The sequence below is a fragment of the Rhinolophus sinicus genome, linkage group LG13 (assembly GCF_036562045.2).
Source record: "Rhinolophus sinicus isolate RSC01 linkage group LG13, ASM3656204v1, whole genome shotgun sequence".
Lineage (NCBI taxonomy): Eukaryota > Metazoa > Chordata > Mammalia > Chiroptera > Rhinolophidae > Rhinolophus > Rhinolophus sinicus.
In genome coordinates, this window is record NC_133762.1 from 24,338,430 (window position 1) to 24,361,338 (window position 22,909).

Consider the following 22,909-nt stretch of genomic DNA (forward strand, 5'->3'; position numbering starts at 1 on the left):
GTCAGTCAGTGTTTCTTGAGCACCTACTATGTGCCGGGGGCCGTTCCAGAAACTTAGGAGGTATCAGTGAGCAAACAGAGAGTGACTCTTCCTCTTACGAAGCCTCCCTTCCAGTGTGGGGAAACAGACAATACATGTAAACAGAATTCTTAAGTATATTATTCAGTGTCTCAGAAGGTGCTCAGGGCTTGAGTGGGAGAGGTGGGGTGATTTAGTATGGGGAGAGGAGTTGCAGTTTTAAATGGAAAGCCTCCCTGAGAAGTTAAGATTGGAGCAAAGCCTGGTATAAGTGATGGGGGACCCATGTGAGTATCAAGAGGAACAGAGTTCCAGGCAGAGGGAACAGCCAGTGCAAAAGCCCTAAAACAGAAACGTGCCCAGGGTGTTTGAGGTTAACGCGGCCAGAGAACAGTGAGCAACAAAGAGGAGAAGGTAGGAGGTGGGTTGAGCGCAGTATTATTCTCTATATTTTCCGCATGTCTGACGTATTTTATAATAATAACTAAAACAGTAGTAACAGTTGCATTCATTCAGCAAACACTAATTGCCAAAGGGGCATGTGATGGTGATGACACAGGTAGACAGGATCCTTGCTCTCCGGGAGTTTACAGTCTAGTGAGGCTGAGAGGCAAATAAACATTTGCCACAGCATGTAAATGTCCTAGCGGGGGGGAAATAGCAGCATAACAGGGAATCGTATGGTCCAGATTTAGAAAGCACAGAAGAGACTCCCCGTGGGAGGTCCAAGTGATAAATACAAGTCACACAGTTGGAAGCAAGGGACAAGGAAATGGAGGATGAGCATTCTAAAGTGGACTGGAACATTTGAAGGTCTGGAGGAAGAGAAGTCACTTATAATTGGAGCATTTTTCTAGAAGGAAAGGGAAAACAATTTAGAAAGTTTGGTGCTCCTTGGGGAGTATTAGCTCCTGGGAAGTTTGTTTGTTTCTGGAGGAAAAAAATACTACATTTCTACCATATATATAAAAGGATCATACAATTTGTCATCCAAACTGGGACACCTTTAAGAGTGAGGTGGCACTATTGATAATTCCGCTCGGAGAACAGGTATAACTCATCTTCCAGTATATCATTACTTCTGATAAAAGGTCAAGCCCAGAAGCTATAAAATAATGACTGATGCTTCACCCTAGTGGTGCAAAACAGAAACACAACCCAACAAGACAAAAATTAGATTTCCACATCCTATGGGGTCAGTTTTCCAGAAAAAAATAACAAGTCACATGCCACAAAGCTGATCAGACTTTGTGTTTTCCATCTAATGCTTTAGATAAAAAAATTATTTACTGCCAATATATCTATCAGCCTTTTTATTATTAGTCATCTGTTTATTCTTAGTCATGTGATTGTATTCCTGTTTTCAGTGTTAGTAAATGTAGGAGAAGAAATTGTTGTTTCCAGTTCATCCTTCCATCCCTGGTACAGAATTATATTGATCCACCTTTGCCCATGGGCGTCATGGGGGATGGAATGTGCTTCCCTGTCTCATTGTTTGGGGCCAAATCATGTGATTTGCTTTGGCTAATGGAATACTAGTGGGAGGGGCTTTAAATGTGCCTGTATGATTTGGCTCATCCTCTTGCTCTCGTGTGACCTGTCATAAGAAGAACATGCCCCATGTAGCTGACGGCTCAACAAGAAATAAGCAGGCAACATGGACCTGACCTCAACCCAGCCCGCAGCCTAGAGCCAAACTCAGCAGAGCCACAACTCACAGACCTATAAAAAAGAAAACGAGTATTTCTTGTGGAAAGCCACTGAGATTTTGAGGTTGTTTTGTTACACAGCAAAAACTGACTGATACAGGAGACTGTTAGTGAAATCCTTAACTTATGACTGCCTAATGAATTGCCACATCCAGTGTCCAGTATTTATTTAAATGAATGAAACGATATCTTCCCTACAATTCTACTTTAAAATCACTCTCAATACAAGTATGATGAAAAAAGTATTTGTACTTGGAAAATTTGGATGCAAATACAGCAAGTCTCTTCTTCCTATCTCGTCTTGCCTCCTTTTCCTTTCTTTTTCTCCCCCCTGCCTTTTTTTTTTTTCTTTTCTTAATTTCTGGTCAGTTTCCTTTCATGGGAAAGAGAGGAAAGGAAAACCTGCCCATGGAACTTCTCAACCAATCTACCTAAAACCCATTAGTCTCCATATGGGCATCTATATGAAGAAGCAGGATTTTCCCTGTTGGCTCTGAGACCCAGCCTCTCCCAGGAGAAGATACATGAAAGGAATAAAGTGCTGGAGATGCCTCAGCTTTTACGAGACTTTATACTTTAAGTTACCATGTATCTTCAGAAAGATAAGCAGAGTAAAGATTAATTTGAAAGATTCATATGTTGAAGGCTCAACAAGAACTAAAATTCTTTACAGACTGTCTTTCAACCTAATCCAGTGTAGACAGCGTAGACACATCCAAATTACTTTTAAGCAGGAGAGTAAGTACCGCCATTCAAAGATCCACCCCTCCCACTTTCAGCTTCAAATGGGGCTGTCACACTCCCTACAGGAGGGGAGGGCATGTATCCCATGGTTGGCCAATCATTGTACCCCATGACCTTGGTCAAAATTATTGGTCGAAAGCAGGGGTCAGCAAATTTTTTTCTAAAGCCACAGAAATTGTTGCTGGTTTCAGCAGAAATAATTGATAGTAAATATTTTAGATATAGAGGATCATCTGATCTTGGCTGCAACTACTGAACTCTGCAATTTTATCACAAAAGTAGCCATAGACAATACACATAAATAAATGACACTATGTTCCTATGAAACCTTATTTACAGAAACAGGCAGTGGGTCAGATTTAGCTCACAAGCCGTAGTTTGCCAACTCATGGTCTAAAGGTTGGGCCTATCACCCAAGGCACACCAATCAGGCCTAACCAGGGCTGAATCCTGGGACTTTTGTTTGAATGATTGGGGGAAAAGCACTTTCTTTAACTTTTTCTTCCTTGGAGCTGTGAGGATGTAAGGCTGGCACTACCAAAACTTCCAAATAGAGATGTATTATTTATCTATTGCTATGTAACAATTTACCTCAAAACTTAATGGCTTAAAGCAAAACATATTTATTATTTCAGAGTGTCTGCAGTTCAAGAATCCAAGCATAGCTTAGCTGGGTCTTCCATCTCAAGTTTCTCACAAGACTGTAATCACATTGTTGGCCAGGGCTGGGGTCTCATCTGAAGGTTCAAGTGAGGCCACATTCGCTTCCAAACTCACTCATGTGGTTGTTGGCAAGAGTCAGTTACTTGTGGGTCATTGGGCTGAAGGCCTCATTTCCTCACTGGCTGTTGGCCCGAGGCTGTCATCAATGTCTTGCCAAGAGCAAGACTATCAGGAGGTGGGGCTCAGTAGGAACCATGTCAGAAGCTGCCTTCCCCATGAGAGAACTGCCTGACAGCCCTAAACAGTGGATACTGCAATAATGCTCTTTTCACCAATGAGAAAACCAAGATCCAGTAATGTTAAACCATTTGTTCCAAGCTCTAGAACTATGACTTGCCAGCTCTGTCTTACATCAGAGTTTATATGTTTTTGAACATTCATTAGACTACATTACTTTTCAATGATTGTGTCTTTGGTGAAATATCATGCATTTTACTTCTTTGTAGAAACTTAATCAACCCAGCCCCTCAAGCTAAATACATTTACCATATTGGTTGCTTGGTTGATTGATTTAGCAACCCAGAAGCTCCTCAGGCCTGCATACTTATTGCAGGGGACTTTTTCCTTATAACTTTGAGAGGAAGGCCAGTTGGGTGTTTATTACGCCCACTTCTCAGGTGATGAAACTGAGGCCCAAAAGTCATGGATGCACATTGTTCACTGCCAGACAGGCAATGCCAAGATTCATCATCACACTCAATTCCCCCATTCCATTTGCTACCTTGGACTTGTGCCTCTAACAGAACAGAGAGAGAAGAGATGGAGAGACTCACACCTTTGCAATATGGCAAGCAGTTTGACGTCAAGCAGAAATGAGCTAAGAGGAACAGGGTGCTCTGGCACAGACTGTTAATTATACCCCAATAGTGAGTGTGCTCTTCTTGTTAGGACTAGTACCACTGACATTTTTGTGAGGTCATTAGTGAATAGTTCATACACTCATAATGTCCAAATAGTAAAACTATATAAGATGGTATATACTAAGATGTCTCTTTCCCACCCTTTGTTCTCTTCCTGGTCCTTATGAGTAGCTGTTTTTATTGATCTCTTTTTCTTTTTTTCTTTTGACTTATTGACTTATTGGGGTTTCCCCAGTAGCAAACACTAAGACAAGGATTAGAGGGCAAGCAGTTTACTTGGGAGGTGATCCCATGAAACACCAATGAGGGGAGGGGAAGTGAGGAAGAGGAGAGTAGGAGTGGATACATAAGTGTGTTCACAACACTGTTGCCACTGTGATGGGAAGCCCTGAGAGACAGGAAGGAACTGAAGCTTCAAAGCAAAGGAGCTGGGGATCCACCAATCCCCGGCATGCACTGACGGAGGGCTCCTCCCAAGGTGGTGGGAAGAGACTAATAGCCCAAGTCATTCAGGCTGCTGCACAGGTGGACAGAGGGATGCTGGTCACCAGAGAAAACCCTTAGGAAAAGAAATGCAGGTACTGGCAGTTAAAAGTCAGTCCAGCATGCACCAAGGTGACATGGATGAGGGGATATGAGTGGGGCATCAACAGCATTTGCTATGCTGTGTAGCCTTCCAGTGTTTCTGTATACAAATTCATAAGCAAATATGAATATACTCTTCCATTACCCACTTCCCTTTTGCAATATATATATATATATATATATATATATATATATATATGCTATACATATATATATAAACATATATATCGAGGGTGCCAAAAAATGTATGTACATTTTAAGAAAGAAAAGCTGTATTAAAATTGTAATACTTGATATATACCAGTAACAAAAGATGAATATAAGTATGTGTGTACATTTTTTGGCACCCCCAGTATATCATAAGCATACTGTATACACCGTATTATCCCTTTCTTTTTTCACTTATATATTCAGAGATCTTACCATATTAGTACATAAAGAGCTTTATCTTTTTTTTTTTTTTACAGCTGTAGCGTATTCCATTGTGTCACTGTACCAGTTTACTCAGCAAGTGTCCTGTAGACCAACACTTGGGTTGTTCCCAGGCTTTTGCGATTTCAAAGAGTATTACAATGAATAATCTTGTAGATGGGTCATTTTGTGTGTATGCCTGTGTCTCTGTAGGATAAATTCCCAGAAGATCTCCGAGGTTTAGTTGGGCACACAGCCACCCTATTAGAATCCACATTCCCAGACTCCCTTGCAGCTACATGTGACCATGTGATGAAATTCTGGCCAATGGGGCACAACCAGAAAGACACACACTCTTGGTCACCTCTGTAAAAGGCAGTTGCTTGCCCTCCTCTTCCTCTTTGCTCCTTCCCATGGCCTGGACCACTGGTGTGGATCTTTGCCTTGAGGAAAATGCTCCAGGGCATAGTAAAGCCATAAGCTAGGAGATGGGTCCCTGGATGATGTCTTGGAGCATCACTGAGCAGCAATGAACCTTCTATTGTATTTAAGTCACTTTTATTCGATCTCTGTTAAAGAATCCAAAGCAATAATCTAATTAAATATGGGATCACATGAGGGCCCATATAATATAGCTGAACTAAGTGTTCCAAACACACCCCTTCTGTCTTTTTCACTGATGTATCCCCAGCACACCTGGCACAATATAGGTATTCAACAACATCAATAAATTTACAATAATTGTTATTTTTTAAATAGTTTTAAAAGATACTGTAGTATAAGGGTAGTAGGTAGATGCCTGTCAATAATAACAACTAATATTCTTGATTATTTACTGTTTGTCAATCCCTTTACAAGTATTCCCTTTTACTACTCAGGAAAACCATTTGAGGTAGTTAGAATTATCCTCATTTTATAGATGAGGAAACTGAGGCTCAATGAGGTTAAGAATTTGTTCAAAATCACACATCTGTGAAGAGCTGGACTCTGGTGAGATATAATGCACATTAAAATGTCTTCTAAAATAGTACTTAGCATAGGCGAGCATCTGTGAATATTCACTGTTTTCTTTGTCATATCATTACCGCCACCACCATTGTTGTTTCTCAGGTGACGAGAGGTCAAGTAACCTTCCCAAACTAGCCTGAAATCTGCCTCTGGATGTGTCTGAGGTTTGATAGGGGGAGGGGAAAGGAGCAACAGGAAATGATGGAATCAAATCCTGCTTGCCGTTTCCCCCTTCCCCCCTCCTTCACCTTATCTCCAGCACGCCACCCCCCTCCAGCCAGACTGAGGTTCCTCAAAAGTACCATCTCTTTTCCTCACTTCTTTGCCTGCCCAAACCTTATTCATCCTACACATCTGGGCTTAGGAATCTGCCTCTTCCAGGAAGCTTTCTCTGACCTCTCTGTGAGTCTTTGTCATACTGTCTTGTAACTAACTGCATGTTCACTTATTTTTCCTCCTGATTATTCTGTGACTTCTTTAAAGGTCTGCATTTCTAGAGGTTAGCATAATGCCTCACACCAAAAGGAGCTCAGTTAATGTTTGTTAACAAATGAATGGCTCTGGAACACACCCTAACAGAAGATGTCAGTCAGAGGCACTGTGTGGCATAAGACGTGGAAACACGAAAAGAACCTGAAAATGACAATCGGTCTGGGTGATTTCAGTGTTGCCAGAAAGGGATCAGAAACTCATTTTTCCTAGGAATAGGTGAAACAACTGACCACCCCCAGGCCACCACACCTGCCCCAGGTCTAGGAGCTTCAAATTCCTATTCTTGGACAGCATTCCTTTACAGGTCAGGAACTTCCACACATGTACCGTGTTTCCTCGAAAATAAGACCTGGCTGGACAATCAGCTCTAATGCGTGTTTTGGAGCAAAAATTAATTTAAGACCCGGTATTATATCATATCATTTATATTACATTACATATTTTTTATATTATGTTATGTTATATTATATTATAAAGACCCAGTGTTATATTATTGTAAAATAAGACCAGGTTTTATATTAATTTTTGCTCCAAAAGACACATTATAGCTGATTGTCCGGCTAGGTTTTATTTTCGGGGAAACAGGGTAGAAGCCAGCAGGTGAATTGGAGCCTGTTTTTTCTATAAAAAAAGGCCCTGATCCACTGTTGCCCACACCGTAGCCTCCTCCAGTATTTCCTCATTCCAGATTCTAATCCATAAAGGGGAGTGGCAGGGGTGGGAGCAGAAAGGAAAGAGGAGGAAGACATGAGGAATTGTATACTGTTTATTTACATTTTCAACTAAGATTGTGCCCTAGTGACTTTTTAACTAGTTTCTTACTTTCATTTTAATGTAAAAAGTTACATGTGCTGATGGGAATGCAAATTGATGGTTGGAAAGTAGTTCGGCATCTCCTAGGAAAGTTGAACGGGAGCAAACGCTGTGATCCAGCTATTCCTCCCCCACACTGCACTTCTCAAACTTACAGAGCATGAGAATCACCTGGGGATCCTGTTAAAATGCAGATTCTGACTCCAGTGTGTCTCAAAATTTAACATGGACGCAGGTCACCTGGGAACCTTGTTAAGTAGCGGATTGTGCTTTCTGTGCTCAGACTGTAATGGGCAGAAGGATGACCTGGAGATCTTGTTAAATGCAGATTCTGGGCGTAGAGAAACTTACACACGTGGATCAGGAAATCTGTGCATGAAGGTTTATAGCTATCTTGCTCAGAACTCACCACCCACCAGCAGTGGAGGTGGAGACAAAATGTGGTGTATTCATACAATGGAGGTTACGCGAGAGTAAAAATGAACAAACGACAGCTGCCTGCAGCTACATGTTGACACTCACAAACTTAAAGAAGCAAGTAAGGCAAATTACTCATGTATTTCCAAAAGTCACCAAACTAAGCAACATGGCATTTCGGTGATAAAACTGTTTTAAATAATCATTACGCCAAGTTAGAGACCGTGGAAGAAGGTAGCAGAAGGAAGAAGCTAGTGGGTGGGAACATGTGAAGAGTTTCTTTGGTACGAAGAATATTCTGGATCTAAAGCTAGTGGTTACACAGGTGTTGTCTTAGCCCTTAAATTGCACATTTATATTTGATACACTCTTGTATGTGTGCCAAAATTTACGATTTGAAATTTTAAAACTTAAAAGATTGCAAAAAAGTACATATCAGTAGCAAGATGTCAGTCACTCAGACAACTGACATCACAAGTATTGCTGTCCTGTCCTCGGGGATAACTCCTGTGAGACCAATTCCCTGGTGTCCTCTGCATTCACAAGTGTGTGTGTGTGTGTGTGTGTGTGTGTACATTAAATTTTATATAGACGTGCTGATAGATATGTATGTATTTCCATACATACACACAACAGCATAATTTGTTTACTCTTTCTGTCCTTTGAATATTTCACTTAATGTGTCTTGAAGAATATCTGTTCCGTATCAGTGCACACAGAAATACATCTTTCCTTGTACGGTCATATAGAATTTATTCCACTGTATGACAGAACCATAATTTAGTTAATTACTTTAATTATTACTTTTTAACTATAAAGTAGTATGTGAATACATTCCCTGTTTTTTTGAAAGGAAATATTCTAAAGGTAATGTTCGCTTACACACATACGGAAAATTTAGATTCTTCAATCCTTCCTCCCCCAAGCTACTGTGACGCCCGCTCCTTGCTGAACACATAGCCAGTGTGTTTCCTTCCAATACCTTTTTATTCTGGGTTTTCATGTGTCTCCACTGGAAACATATATGGATTCAAATATGTGTTTATGTCTATGTGGAACTTGCTTTTCTTCTTCCATGCAGTGTATCTGGAGCGCTACCCGTGCTTGTAGACATCAATTTGGCTGACTTTTATTTCCTGCCTGGTATTCCATGCTACGGCAGAACCTCAGTTTAACCATTCCCCTGTTGTTGGGCATTTAGGTTGTTTCTTAGTTGTTTTTGCTATGACTGTGGTGTTGCAACAAACATCATTGAACATACTCCCTTGTGCATCTGTGAAGATGTTTCTCTGGAGAAGACGAGATGGGAAGGAGAATTGCTAGATCATTGATCATTGGCAGGGCACATTCAAAAACTTACTGCCCCACTGCCCTCCAAAGTGGCTATAAACATTCATACTCCCACTAGGAATGCATTAGGAGACCAATTCCCCCACACTTTTGCTAACAGTGTTATCAGCCTTCTTAATTTTTATGGAGCTGGTAGGTGAAAAAAAGACAGAGGAATTTATGGTTATTAATATTCATTCCCCTTATAATTAGCGAGGCTGAACAACTCTTACACATTTTGCCCAGAATCTGCATTTAACAAGATCTCCAGGTCATCCTTCTGCCCATTAAAGTGTGAGAAGCTCAGAAATCAGAATCGGCTTCTTAACAAGGTCCCTAGGTGACCTGTATCCATGTTAAATTTTGAGACACACTGGAGTCAGAATCTGCATTTTAACAAGGTCCCCAGGTGATTCTCATGCTCCGTAAATTTGAGAAGTGCAGTGTGGGGGAGGAATAGCTGGATCATAGCATATGCTCACCTTTACTACTATGTGTGTGTGTTTAATCTTTTCTATTCAGTCAGGATATAGAACAGTATTGCAATTTATCTTAACTTGCATTTACTTCACCGTAAGCGAGCTTGGACATTTTATTTTTTTTAATTTCTTATGAGCCAGATTTTTCTTTTCTGGGAACAAGCTAGTCACTGAATTTTCCTGCTTTGCTTCAAGCACACCAAAGCTGATTTCCTTCGAGCCTTTGTTGTCATTTCTTCTCCCAGGAATGTCATCTCCCTGGTTCTTCCCATGGCTGCCTATTATATTCACATTTTAGCTCAAAGGTCCCTTCTAGCCAAAGTCATATATTCCGTCTGCTACTACCCTGTCACTCTGGATCACACCACCCCTTTTCATCTTGATCGTGGCATCTGTCATTATCTGAAATGACCTTGTGCATCGATCCATTCATTCCTTCTCTGACTGTCCTGCTAGATTTTGTCTGTCTTGCATATCACTCCATACCCAACGCCTGGAACAGAGCAGGCAGTAGCGTGGCTCAAACATTTGTTATCAGATGAACTAATAAATTAATTCCTAGCAGAAGAAGAAATAAGATTTGCCTCAGTCTAGCTTTATACCCATTGGGGATCATTTGTACCTGGATACACATTTACTTGTTCCGTCCTGTATCCATCATGGAGAATAGTTGTGGTCATGACAGAAGTCAAATGAGGTAAACATGACCCAAGCGAGGAACTGGAACCCACAGGAGGCCCAGGGCAATCAGAGAGGTGATTATAATTTATTTTTATCATCTCTCTTAAAACAGAAAGCAATTCCTTGAGCAATGTTAAGTGAGTAGTATTAAATGAGTCATTTCATATATATATTGAAACATGGAAAGTCTGCAGCTCAGAATTGAGGACTGTCAACACAGGCTTGTTTTGACTCGATTTACTTCCATGGAAAACAGAGTATCTGCCTACTTCACTGGCACCACCAATTCTAGGTGAGTGTTAGCTATTATCACAGATCACTGGAACTCTTACTCTGTCATCGTAAATAATAATTAATCCTTAGAGAGTACCGCCTCTGTACTGCACATTGTTCCATGTACTTTACACATAGGAATTAATTGGTCCTCAAAGCCACCCTCGCTGTTAGCATCGCCATGTTACTGATGAGAAAATGGGCACAAAGCAGCTTTCTCAAGGTCACCCGGTAACAGCCAGGACTCTACCTCAGGCTGGCTCTGTCTGTGCACTTAGTTATTACGCTATACTGTGTCTGGAATCTTTATGATGCTTTGTAAAGAGATGTAGAGTGACCAGGAGAATCTTTTGTATAGTTCGCCCCCCGAGGTGTAGTATTTATCTCTTGGCAAAATACTTAAGAGGTATAAAAATTACAGAGATTCTCCATTTTCCTTTTACAAAGTGACAAGGGTTGAAAAGTTATTGACTTTCTCTGTGAAGAAAGGGAACTGTCTAACAACCACTAGGGAGGGTAATATCAGGATAACGGTGACATATAAAGAAAAAGTAACCACTTTGCAAGAGAAACATCCCATGGAGAAAGTATTTCGGAATGCATGTTTGGCCGTGATTCCCTTGTTAAGCGATTTTGTTGCTGAAAACAGTGAAAAGTTGTCACTTATAAAAACCTCTACTTGCCTGTTTAAACTTAGCAACAGAATTTTCTAATCTGTTTATACATCTTCCAAATAAAGAGCTTCAGGGGGTTTGAAATCCAATTGTTAAAGATATACTAGTGATGCACTGTCTTCAGTTGAATTTGCAAAAGCCCCAGGTTGATTATCAGGAAAGATGAAAATCTACCAGATGGATTTCAAAAAAAAATTGAACAGTCAATTTGTATAATTGGCAAATGGGATTGAAAAAGGAGAATAATGACTTATTAAGCACAGCCAATGATACTTGGCTTTCATTTGGATCTCTATATCCTGTGAGTTACAGTTTTACAATTTTTCAGTTATGACCCTTGAAATCAAGCCATTAAAACCAAACATGGTAATAAACTGAATTTAGGATCATAATTCTGAGTGGATGTGTTATAAAATATTAAAACAATGCCTTCAAAACAATGAAACAAATTTAATCCATTTGCTGTCATTCTATTTATGGAAAACATTAATAATTTTTACTTTAATTTTATTGAATTAACACATGCAAGGAAAATGCAAATCAAGACCATAATGAAATAGCATTGAATATCAATTTGATTGGCAAAAATTAAGACATCTGATAATACCAAGTGTGGGAAAGGATGTGGCTGCACAGTATCTCTCCCATTGCTGGGGACGTGTCAATCAGTGCCACCACTTTGGCATTATCTCTTAGTCACCTACAATTTAACCAATGCATACATTCACTTAAGAAACTGACACTGTTTAGAAAGATCATAAATTACAGCCACACTATACACATGGCCATGATCAGACCAGAGAGATGGCATAGGAGATAAAGCAATGAAAAGGGGAGTGGTTGGGGGGGGTGCATCATAAAACCCTAGTGCCCAACAACAGGGGAGCGGATGAATGAACCCTGGTATGTTCATACTATGGAATATTATACATCAGTCAAAATGGAAAAAGGACAGTGACAGCAATTTGCATGATCTTAGCACTACAATAACCAGGGGAGGGGAGAGGAATTCCAGAAAGATTACACACCCTTTTTATGAGGTTCTTTAAAAATTAAAATCGTGGGGTTTTTGTTTGTTTGTTTGTTTTTAAGAATACATGTAAGTGCAGCAAAAAACCTGCTGAAAAGAAAAAAGGAATTAAGTATGTAAGGTTTAGGTTAATGGCTATTAAGTTGGGGGAAAAGGGGGTCATATGAGAGGTGTAAGTTATGGTCAAGGTCCTAGTTTTGGGTGGTGGATTTCCTGGTATTTGTTCTGTCCTGATAAGGCAAGGAACAAATGAACCAAATATAGGCCAGCAATGGATCAGATGGGTCAGTAATGATAACACGTTATGTAGCAAGAACTGATTAATCCAATTGTATGCACTTGAGCTGAAGGGGGGCGTGGATACAACACAGGTACACACCTCAAGCAATCTAAAGGGGTGTCAGATGTCTCCCATCAACCGGCTGGGTGCACCTCCCCTTTCAGCTTCCCCAGAGGCAACCACTGTCCCGTTTATCCAGTATCCTGAGACACTCCAAAAGGAGACACGACACACCCAAGCACAAACGGATGTTTTCCAATGGTTTTACATATACGTGTAGCTACACACACACCACCCCCAAAAAAAAATCTTTAATCATTGCTTTCCATTTTTTTAAGCCTCGAAAACTTAACCTCAAGTGACTTCACCTGGCATTATGCAAACATCCCTAGAATCAACTCACAGCTTGAATATCAATGGAAAGGTGGAGGAAAACAGCTCAGTTTTCGAGAAATATAAAAAATGCCCTTTTCACAGGCGGTCCCTTGGGCTTGCCAACCGTAACCACGCTGCAGGCGTGTTACAGGACGCTGCGAAGCCCCACCAGACCCTGGCGAGCCACAGCGGAAAAGCTCCCCAGCGGCGCTGTTAAAAATACAGGTTCCCAGGCCGGCCCCCGGATTCAGAGCTGAACCTGGGTCTTTTTTAATAAGGCCCCACGTGATTCTCAGGTTCGGGCAAGCTTGGGGCACAGCCCCGCTTTAAATAATAACCCCAATTTGAAGAAAGCAAACACCTGGGGATGTAGGTGGCTTTCGTGTTCCCTGTTGGATGTCGTTCGCCTGGTGCAAGGAGGGGTTCCCCGGCTCGGGTCTCATCAAGGTCCCAGCTAGTCTGAGCACGAATGCCAATTAGCGCACACGCACACACGCACACACACACACACACACGCCCCCAGGGCCACGCCTCAGTCACCTGCTGGGCGGGTCTGCGCCCCCTTGGCCAGGCGGTTGCTCCAGTGTGGTCTTAGACCCAGGGTGGCGTGGGGGCGCTGTGTAGAAATACAGATTCCAGGGCGGCGGCGCCTGAAGCCAAAACTTTCGGAATCTGAATTTATAACCGGTTCCTCCCGGAACAGTGGTTCACCCTGCTGCTGGAGACCTTCTGGCCTCATTTAAATTTTAAATTCGAATATACAGCCAAGGATGAGAACCGCGCGTGGAGGTCGTGCTCCTCAACCTTGGCGAACGCTCCGAACAACCTGGGGAGCTTTAAAAAACAACAACAAAACCCCCCGATACCGAGCGTTCAGTCCAGACCAATTAAGTCAGAATCTAAAAGCGCGGCCTGTGCAGCAGCCGCCGCCAGGGCTTCACCCGGGAGCTCGTTAGAAATCCAGAAGCTCAGGCCCCACCCCAGACCCACTCAGTCAGAATCTGCATTTTAACGAGATCCCCAGTGATTCGTGCGCACATTCAAGTTGGAGGAGAGCTGTGCTTCTGAAATTTTAATAGGCGCACGAATCACCTGGGGATCTCGTTAAAATGCAGACATGGTTTCTCAAACTTTAATGTGCATGCGAGTCACCCGGGGAGCTTGTTAAAATGCAGATTCTGGTGCAGCGGGTCTGGGGTGACGCCCGAGAGTCTGCATTTCTAACGAGCTCCGGGTTGATACGGGCTGCGGGGCCGCGGACCAAGCTTCTCCAGGACCCGGAGGCCTTGGCTCCGGGCCAATCAGCCGTCAGGGCTGGTGATAAATCGCCCTGCTCAGCTGAGGAGCAGAATTGCCGGGACATGCGCGCTCCGGCCAGGGGGCGGCGGTAATTTCTGAACTCCGGGACTTGGTGGGATGAAGTAGGCCACTCGTAGGGACTCGCCGGGAGCCGGGAGCGTCACGCCATGTCGCGGCGCAAGCAGGCCAACCCCCAGCACCTCCACTCCGAGGAGCCGCAGCCGGCGCGCGGGGAGTTAGCCGAGGCGGCCCGGGTAGTGGCGGGAGAGCCGGGTGAGTAGCGCTGGGGACGCCCCGCGCGTGGGGCTGGAGGCTGTTTCTTGGGTGTGCCCAGATTCGCGCAGGTGCGAGGTCCCGGCACCGGGCGTGGTAGGGCAGGTGGAGCTTCCAACTTGAATCTTGGGGCTCGGACTTCGACGTCCCCGCCCCCCCATACACACCGCCTTTGTCAATCACACCTCCACCTTAAATTTACCCTCTTTGGGTAAATCACGCCGCTCCCGCGTGGATTTCTCCAGCCACTCCCCCAAGCGCTACTAAACGGCGGTGCATATCCCAAACGCTCACGGATGCTCTGGCACCCCTTCCGAGGCTGTTTTCGGGGTGTGTCGGCATCCTGGTTCCCAGACCTCTTTGGCGCTGGACTGGGGCTGCGCGCCTGGAAGGTGGGCGTTGAGCCCCACGCCCCGGCTGTTCTCCTGGGGGATACAGAAATATCTGGAAAATGTTTGAGCTTCTGTGGGGGGCCCGGGGCGAGGTGTTAGAGAGGGACACAACAGAGAGCAAGCAGGACAAAATTCCGGCCGTCCCTTGAGCTCATGGCCCAGTGGGGACGAGAGGGATGGCACAGGCGATAAAGCGGTGAAGCGCTGAGTGGTTAGGGGTGAGCGCTGGGAGAAAACATCCTAAAAGCGGGGAAGGAAGAGATGAGGCCTGGGGGCAGGGGGCCTTTTCAAATGTATGGCCCAGGGAAGGCCTCACCGAGGAGGGCACCATCGAGTAAACATCTGGAGGTTGTGAGGGAGCGCGCCGTGGAGGTGGCCGCGGGGGGGAGAGCATTCCAGGCAGAGGCAACAGCAAGTGCACAGGTCAGGGCGGCCGCGGGCTGGAGCCTCCAGCGGGTCGGATGAGGTCCCAGGGGTGATGTGGGCGCCTGGGGCTCCCGCGAAGGACTTGCCTTTTACTCTAAGAGAAGTGGAGCCGTGAGGGGGAGGGGTTGTCGAGCGGGGCAGTGCCACGGTGGGACTTACCAGGCTCACCCCGGCTGCCACGTGGCCAGAGGGGTCCCGGAGAAGCGCAGGGCACCATTTCTCATCCTGAGGTCGGTGGAGCCGCTACGTCTCAAACGTCTGCGGGGAGGGAGCTTTGCTAACTCGTTCAATTCCTCAGGCACCTCCCTACCCCGCCCCCGCCCCCCCGGAATCTCGGGGGTGGGATGGGGTCGGGAATCTGCATTCCTAAAGCACTTCCATTCCTGATTATCTTACAGTCAGATTATGACCCGGTAGGTTCCTACTTGATCTTCTCCCTCCGCTGGTGGTTAGCGATACCTTTTTCTTAGCAAGAAAGGGGGGAAAGGAGTTTGAACTACACTTTGTTTCCTTCTCCCCCTCCCCTGCGTTTTCCTGTCGAGGGAAAGTCCCTTCTCCCCAGGGGTCCCTGTGGAGGGCTTTGATGACCACACCTTCCCAAGTGGTTGATGAAGGGGGCAAAACCGTAAGGAAGCCGCGACCGAATGAATAGTTTGTCTTTGAAACTGAATCTTGGCTGGATGGAACTACCATAACTCAAACCCAAACTCCCAAGGCCTAGAAAGGGAAGAGGTGGTTGGAACGGGAGGGTCTTTCTGGGGTGGGGCCAGGGCGCCTGCTAAGCCTCTGAAAGAGGAATTGGGGAGTTATTGGAGATGTTGAATCTTCTTGGGGGAAGCGAGTGTAGAAGGCAATTCCTGAATGACCTCAGGCTGCTGTTCAGAGTGCGTGCTATGTGCTACTTTTTATTCCTGCAAACAGCGCTGGTCCTGGAGCCCTGCGCTGTGTTTGGAGGAATTGAGGAGAGTGTTCTATATTGTGCAGTACTGGGGTGCCCCCTCGCTTCCTGGGAGCGGGCATAATCAGAATTATGCCCCAAAATGTGCCTCAGTTCCAGCCACCACTACCGAGAAAAAGCAGCTTTCCGATGGATAGGTTTTTTCCACCTGCATTTTTGGTCTGTGATACTGAGCAAAAGGCTCGCTTTTTTTTTTTTTTTTTAAGATTGGGCCGCTCTTAATTTGCACATGGCTTTGCGACTCCAGTAGCTTTTGGAGGAAATATAATGGAGCAGGTCCATTGATAGGCTTTAATCACCACCAGTAAAAAAGAAGAAACAGGGGCAGGAAAACAACCTCACAAAAGGAATGTCAGCAGTTTCTCAAAGGGTTAAAATGTCCACTGTGCTAAACTGGGTTCTGTCAAATATGCACCTCTCTCCCCCTTTTGAGGCTACAAGGGTCTCTGCCCTGGCTGTACCTTTCCCAGGAGAGTGTGAGCTCCCCTGGATGTTTAAAGGTGAAGGAAGTCTCCTTGGGAAACCCCGGAAGCCTCTCCATCACGTTCTACCTGGGTGACCCTTTATAGCGTTGGACAGTTTTCTGATAGCTTTAACCCATTGGTCTCCCTTCTCCCTATTTTCAAGTTTGCATTGCACAATACTTTTCCCTCTCTAAGAATCTAGGAGTTCACATGTGTGCACACCAGTGAATAAAACTGATAACATTTATGTAGTGCTGACTTTTGTACAAGGTTCTTCTACAGCCGCTAAAGAATTTAACCTTCATGTAAACCCATGAGATGGGGTGATCCCCATTTTACGGATGTGGAAACTGAGGAACAGAGAAGTTGAGTAACTTAGCCAGGGTCACACCGCTAATGATAGAACTGGAATTTGAAACTTACCAGCTGGCTTCCAAGTCAGTTCCCTAAATCACTGTGCTTTGCAACCTTTCTCTTACATTTCTGCTTTTCAGTTTTACTTTGTTTCTGTGGGATTAAAACACTCAAGAGTTGGATGGCTTTCTTTCCTAATACGTGAATTGCTTAGTAGTACAAGTTTTTTTGTGCTTTCCTCTGAGGGACATAGCAAAGGACACCAGATCTGGCAAGTGTGGGTTCTGATCAGCTGAAAGCTTTTTGAGTGCCTCCTCTGAGCCAGTTTCTGTTCTCACAGAGCAGCCGTTCCCAAAAGTGCAGTCCCCAGACCTGCAGGATCAGCTGGGAACTTGTTATAATAGAAAAACTCCCAGCTCCCCTCTAGACCTAATGAATCAGGAACCCTAGAGGTGGGGCCCAAGGCACCCAGGTCTTAACAAGCCCCCCAGGTGATTCTGACATACATGTGTTAGAGAAGCATGGGCTTGACGTTGTGCTTCGATTTGAATGTGCAGAGGAACACCTGGGGATCTTGTTAAAGTGCAGGGTGATTCTGTAGGTGGGATGGGGCCCAAGGTTCTGCATTTCTAACAAACTCCCGTTTGTGCTGATAATCAGTGCTCTGTGAACGGCTCTTTGAGCAGCAAAGGTTTAGGGTAATATGACAGTCGCTTGGGGAGTGCTTTAAAATGCAGGTTCCTGGGCTCAACCCTAACCACCCCACCTGGGAAATTACACTTGCCCCATCATTCAGGTGGTCCTGATCCAGGTTTGGGGGCCGTCCTGTGCGCTGTAGGATGTTTAGCAACATCCCTGGCATCTGACCATTAGATGCCACTATCACCTACATGTGCCCACATGATCATGACATTCACAAATGTTCTCTCGGGACAAAATGACCCCCAGTTGAGAGCCATCGGATGGGGTCACTTGTGCAGAGCCTGTTAAGGGGCTTTGAACACAAATACTCAGATGTGACAGCGACAGTCCTTTCTAACGGGAAGCCCTAGGATAGCATTTTCCTAACTCAGGCCACACACTGTGCTGAGACTTGACATTGTTCATCTCTTAACTCTACAACCCTGAGGTAGGTCAGTGATCCCTTTTTACAGATGAGTAAACAGGCTCAGAAAGGTTCGGTCAGTCGCAGATAGTCACACAGCTAGCATTATAGCTATGCAAATGCTGTGCCTAGAACCGAAACCCTCACCAACGTGCTTGTCTACAGCTTCTCAAGGTAATACAAGGTTTACCTTGAAAACGCCCAGGGAAAATGGAATCCAGCTTCTATACCTGGGGCAAACAAAAAGCCCTAGACCTTGACCTATAATTCATAAAATAATATCTGTGTTTTGGGTTTTTTGTTTGGTGTTTTTTTTGTTGTTGTTGTTTGTTTGAAGACCAGACATGGATAGCACCTCGGTTTTCCTTGGACTTAAATCTATCTGGAGAGACATCACTTTACAGTCTTTCAGGAGTACTTAGTATTTGTTACAGACATTTTTAAAACTACGTGTTAGATTAAACCCTGTGAAATTGCCTGACCACAGTGGGCCGTGAAAGAGGTGATTTCTCATGGTTCAACCTTCCTAACAGAGAAAAGGGTACAGTGAGCCCCCAGGCACCTGCCATAGGACTGCAGGTTGGTGACCTTGTTTCTTCCATTTACCTGTCCCCCTGCCCTGGATTATTTTGACACAAAGCAGACATATACATAACATGTCAAGATTCATCCTTAAATGATGAGATTGTTTTACATACTCTTAATTTCATCTTCATACCTTTAAAAAAAATCCCTTATCCAACTGTCAGGGAATGTCCATCTTCTCACTGTCTTAAATGGTTTGGCAATATGTTTAAATCAGGACCCGAATAAGGCTGTGCTATCACAGACCATCATCTCAAGTCTTTTAGTCGCTGATTTTTCCTTCCACCTCTCTCCAGTTTACTTGTTGAAACCCGGCATTTTGTCCTGGAGAGCAGTGGTACTTAAAGGTGTGGTCTGTGACTTGTTACTGAACTGTGACAAAAGAAGCCCAGAGTAAGCATGAGTTCGCATTGAGCGTAAGCATTTAAAAATAGCTTCACATTGTCACGACATCCTGCTCTCTGTTAGATCTAATTACAACATCTGGACTTTGATTTTTGTCTTATAAAAACTTGTCCTGTGATGGATCGGAAATTATCTTACGCACTAGGTCTTTGAGAAGCGTTGATGCAAAGTTTTGCAGTCTGGATCTTGCCATTTGTGTCCCTGTCATGTTACCGTATTCTTTGGTCCCCTGTATTTCCTGGAAATTGGTAGAGAAAGAGGACTTTCATAAGACCACAGTGGCTTTCCGTTTTTAATTATTTGTTTTTCTTTCTTTCTGGAGAGGTGGTGAAGGGAGGTGAAATAAACCTGCTAGATTATAAGACTTGCCCTAGTGGTTCTATTTGAGAAATTAACGCTTCTTTTTGTCTCAATTTCAGCTTCAGAGCTAGATAGTGATGCTTCAAAACCAACTTGTCCCTCCACTGACAGCAGTGATGCCCAGAAAGCCTCTGTTGTGACCCTCCCTTCTGAGTCAAAGGAACAAACGACGACCCTTGGAGAGAGGACATTCAACTGCTGCTACCCAGGTAAATAAAGAATTCGGACACCCTGAGCCCCTTCTCTGTGCCAACCACTGTCATGCAAGCTCCGCGTGAAGTCGCTTGCTGAATCCTTGCAATCCTCTTGCATACTCACAACACGGGAGCGTCCTGTGGGTTCTAAGTGCCACGTGGCATGAGAGCCCAGTGTGCAACTCACCAGAACCTCCGATTCATAGTAACTTCCTTTCTGAGGTTGTACTTTAAGAAAAGCTGGGTTTTTTTCCCCCCTTCTCTTCTAGGTTGCCACTTCAAAACTGTTCATGGCATGAAAGATTTGGACCGCCATCTAAGAATCCACACCGGTAGGTATCCATTCATTTGCTCAGAACTTTTAGTCTTAAAAACAAACTTAAAAAAATAAATAAATAAATAACCAAAGAAATGGCTATGAATTAAGTGCTTGGGCATGTAGTGGTGAGCAGGACAGAAACAGTTTTCTGAATCTCTGCCTTATGAGACTTAGATCGCAGCCCACCCCACTAGACTAACAAGTCATAAACAGGCAAAAATGGTAACTGTGACAGAGGCAAGAAAGAAGTGCTGAGAGAACCTGTAGCAGAGGGATTGGATCTAGGCTGGTCATGAAAGGCTTTTCTGAAGAGACGCTTGACTTTAAGGGTGAAAGATGGCTATGTAACCAGACAAGAAGAGAAGGAAGCATTCTGGGCAGAGGGAGCAGCAGGTGCAAAGCCTTGGAAGGAGCAAAACTGGGGATAAGAGGATGGCAGAACTTGAACACAGATCCCCCAGCCCTCATCAAGCCTTCACAGGTGGCAGGTCCAGCCAACATCTTGATTAGAACCTAACAAGAAACCTTTAGCCAGAATTAACCAGCTAGTCTGCTCCGATAGTTCTGAAATTTATTGAGATAATAGATGTTCTTCTGGGGTTTTTTAAATGGGTGTGAGATGAAGTTAGAGAGTTTGGCAGAGGGAGAGCTGCATGAGGCCTTGTAGTCATAGGAACCTGCATACCATATTTCCCCCAAAATAAGACCTAACTGGAAAATAAGCCCGAGCATGATTTTTCAGGATGCTCATAATATAAGCCCTACCCCCCAAAAAAGCCCCAGTTAAGATCGTCAGCTAGATGGACGCATTTAGTATGTCCGTTGCAACACATGACGGACATATTGAATTATATAATATTAATATATAATTAAATATAAATATTATTATCGACATTAATACTTAAAATAAATCATCATATAAGTTATAATTAAGTATCTGTAAATACTCAAGCGAGAGCCTTTGGACGAGAGGTAAACGCTTATGTAAACAGATGAACTCGAGACTTATTGCCAAATGACCAATCAGAATACAGACACATTGCACGAATAACGTGCGCACTTGATAATGAACGGATGTGGTTGTGTCTAATGTGAATCTTCATAATTCAATACATCATGTGTTGTAACGGGCGTACTTAATGCACTCGTGTGAAATAAACATTTTCTGAATTTTGGTGGCTGCAGTTTTTCGTCACGTTTTTGTGGACCATCATTCTTAACTGTCATCACTTTTGTTGCCACTCCTGTCTCATAAGTCTTCAGTTAACACTTGATTTAATGGTAGATTTAAAGGGAATAATATTTTGACCCCCAGACAAGATGAGTGCAAAAACAAAGAGATATTCTGTCGAGTACAAGAAAGGAATTATAGAGGACTCCCGGGGCAAGAATCTTACAGCTTTCTGCAAAGAGAAGTTGGATCTCCGAATGGTCTGAAAATGCTGAGCAGAGTACGATAACCTCAGTCAAAAGGTGGACAAGGGAAATACTAAGAAGCGCAAGTGTGGATCAGGTCTCAACCATTATTTCCTGAGCTGGAAGACATCATCGGTGAATAGATTGCTGACAGGAGAGCAAAGGCTTTGGTTGTGCGCAGGGCTGATATTCAAGCATTTGCCCTTGCAATGGCACCACAGTTAGAAATATCCCCAGAAGAATTCAAAGCATCACAACACTGGCTGGATGGCTTCCTTCAGTGATATGAACTGTCTCTAAGATCGACAACACTGTTCAAGCTGGAAGACACTGAAGTTATTAAACGTGCACTTGCATTCAAGTCCTCTGTTGATGGCATCGACTTTTCTAAATACCACTCTCCAACATGATTGCTATGGATGAAACTGCGGTGTTTATGGGCCAAGGATCTCAAACGACAATTGATCAGAGGGGTGCCTCATCAATCTACATTCCCTCCACTGGTTACGAAAGTGCACGTGTTACCTGTATTTTGACAATTTGTCTGGATGGAAAGAAAGCCCCACCTCTAATCATCACTAAGGGCAAGAAAAATAAGGTTGAACGTGTTTCAGGCACTTATGTTCTTGAAATCGAAAAAGCCTGGTGCACACAAGCAGTCATAAGGAAGTGGGTCGATTTAATGCTGCCACTTGTTTTGTGAGGTGGCCAAAGAGGTCTGCTAGGCTGGGATTCAGCTGGCACTCATTGCGCTAAAGACATGAAGAACTTCCTTGCAGAGAGAAGAATAGATCAAATAATGATTCCCACAGGAATGACTGCCTATCTCCAGACTCTTGATATTGCAATAAACAAGCCATTCAAGGACCATTTGCGCATGGAAATCAATGACTACATTGAAAATAGAATGGAAAGAAATCAGCGTGGAAACTTTGTGAAGCCTAGCCTGTAAGAGGTCGTGACTTGGGTGAAGAATTCCTGGGATGAAATCACTGACAGCTGGGTTGCCAATGCACTACGAGCAGGCTACATGGACAAGAAGTGCTCATTTAAGGAGAGCTCTGTTGCTGGACATGAGAGATTGGGGCCAATGGTTCTATAGGAAATGGAGTCACAAGAAATTCAAGCCGGAATTTGGGGTTTGGAGAGTTATGATGATGTTCCAGAAAAAGATGACATGACTGTATTTAAATAAATGTAGATTTTTGTACATGAATAAATGTAGATTGTTGTACATGAAAAAATAAGACATCCCCTGAAAATAAGCCCTAATGCGTCTTTTGGAGCAAAAATTAATATAAGACCCTGTCTTATTTTCAGGGAAATACGGCAGGATGCTGGAACAAAGGATTGTCATGCTCTGTAACTAGGGTCTGCATACTACGGCCCAAGGGCCAAATCTAGCCTGCTGTCATGCCCATTTGTCCACCGATTGTCTATGGCTGCGGTGGCCCTACA

At 43.9% G+C, this 22,909-nt stretch overlaps 1 protein-coding gene across 3 annotated transcripts in view; it reads left to right on the forward strand.

Annotated features, from left to right (window-relative positions):
- The window catches only part of ZFP64 (ZFP64 zinc finger protein), a 74,281-nt gene that overhangs the window by 38,195 nt on the left and 13,177 nt on the right, over positions 1–22,909 (forward strand). The window contains exons 1-3 of one of the 3 annotated variants that reach the window (XM_019726075.2): positions 11,774–14,473; positions 19,582–19,731; positions 19,986–20,048. In XM_019726075.2, the coding sequence (XP_019581634.2) occupies positions 14,368–14,473; positions 19,582–19,731; positions 19,986–20,048 (319 nt within the window). In that variant the 5' untranslated portion in view covers positions 11,774–14,367. Of the gene's footprint in view, positions 1–11,773; positions 14,474–19,581; positions 19,732–19,985; positions 20,049–22,909 lie in introns of those variants that run through there. The other 2 variants (XM_019726073.2, XM_074317504.1) reach the window with 2 other exon arrangements.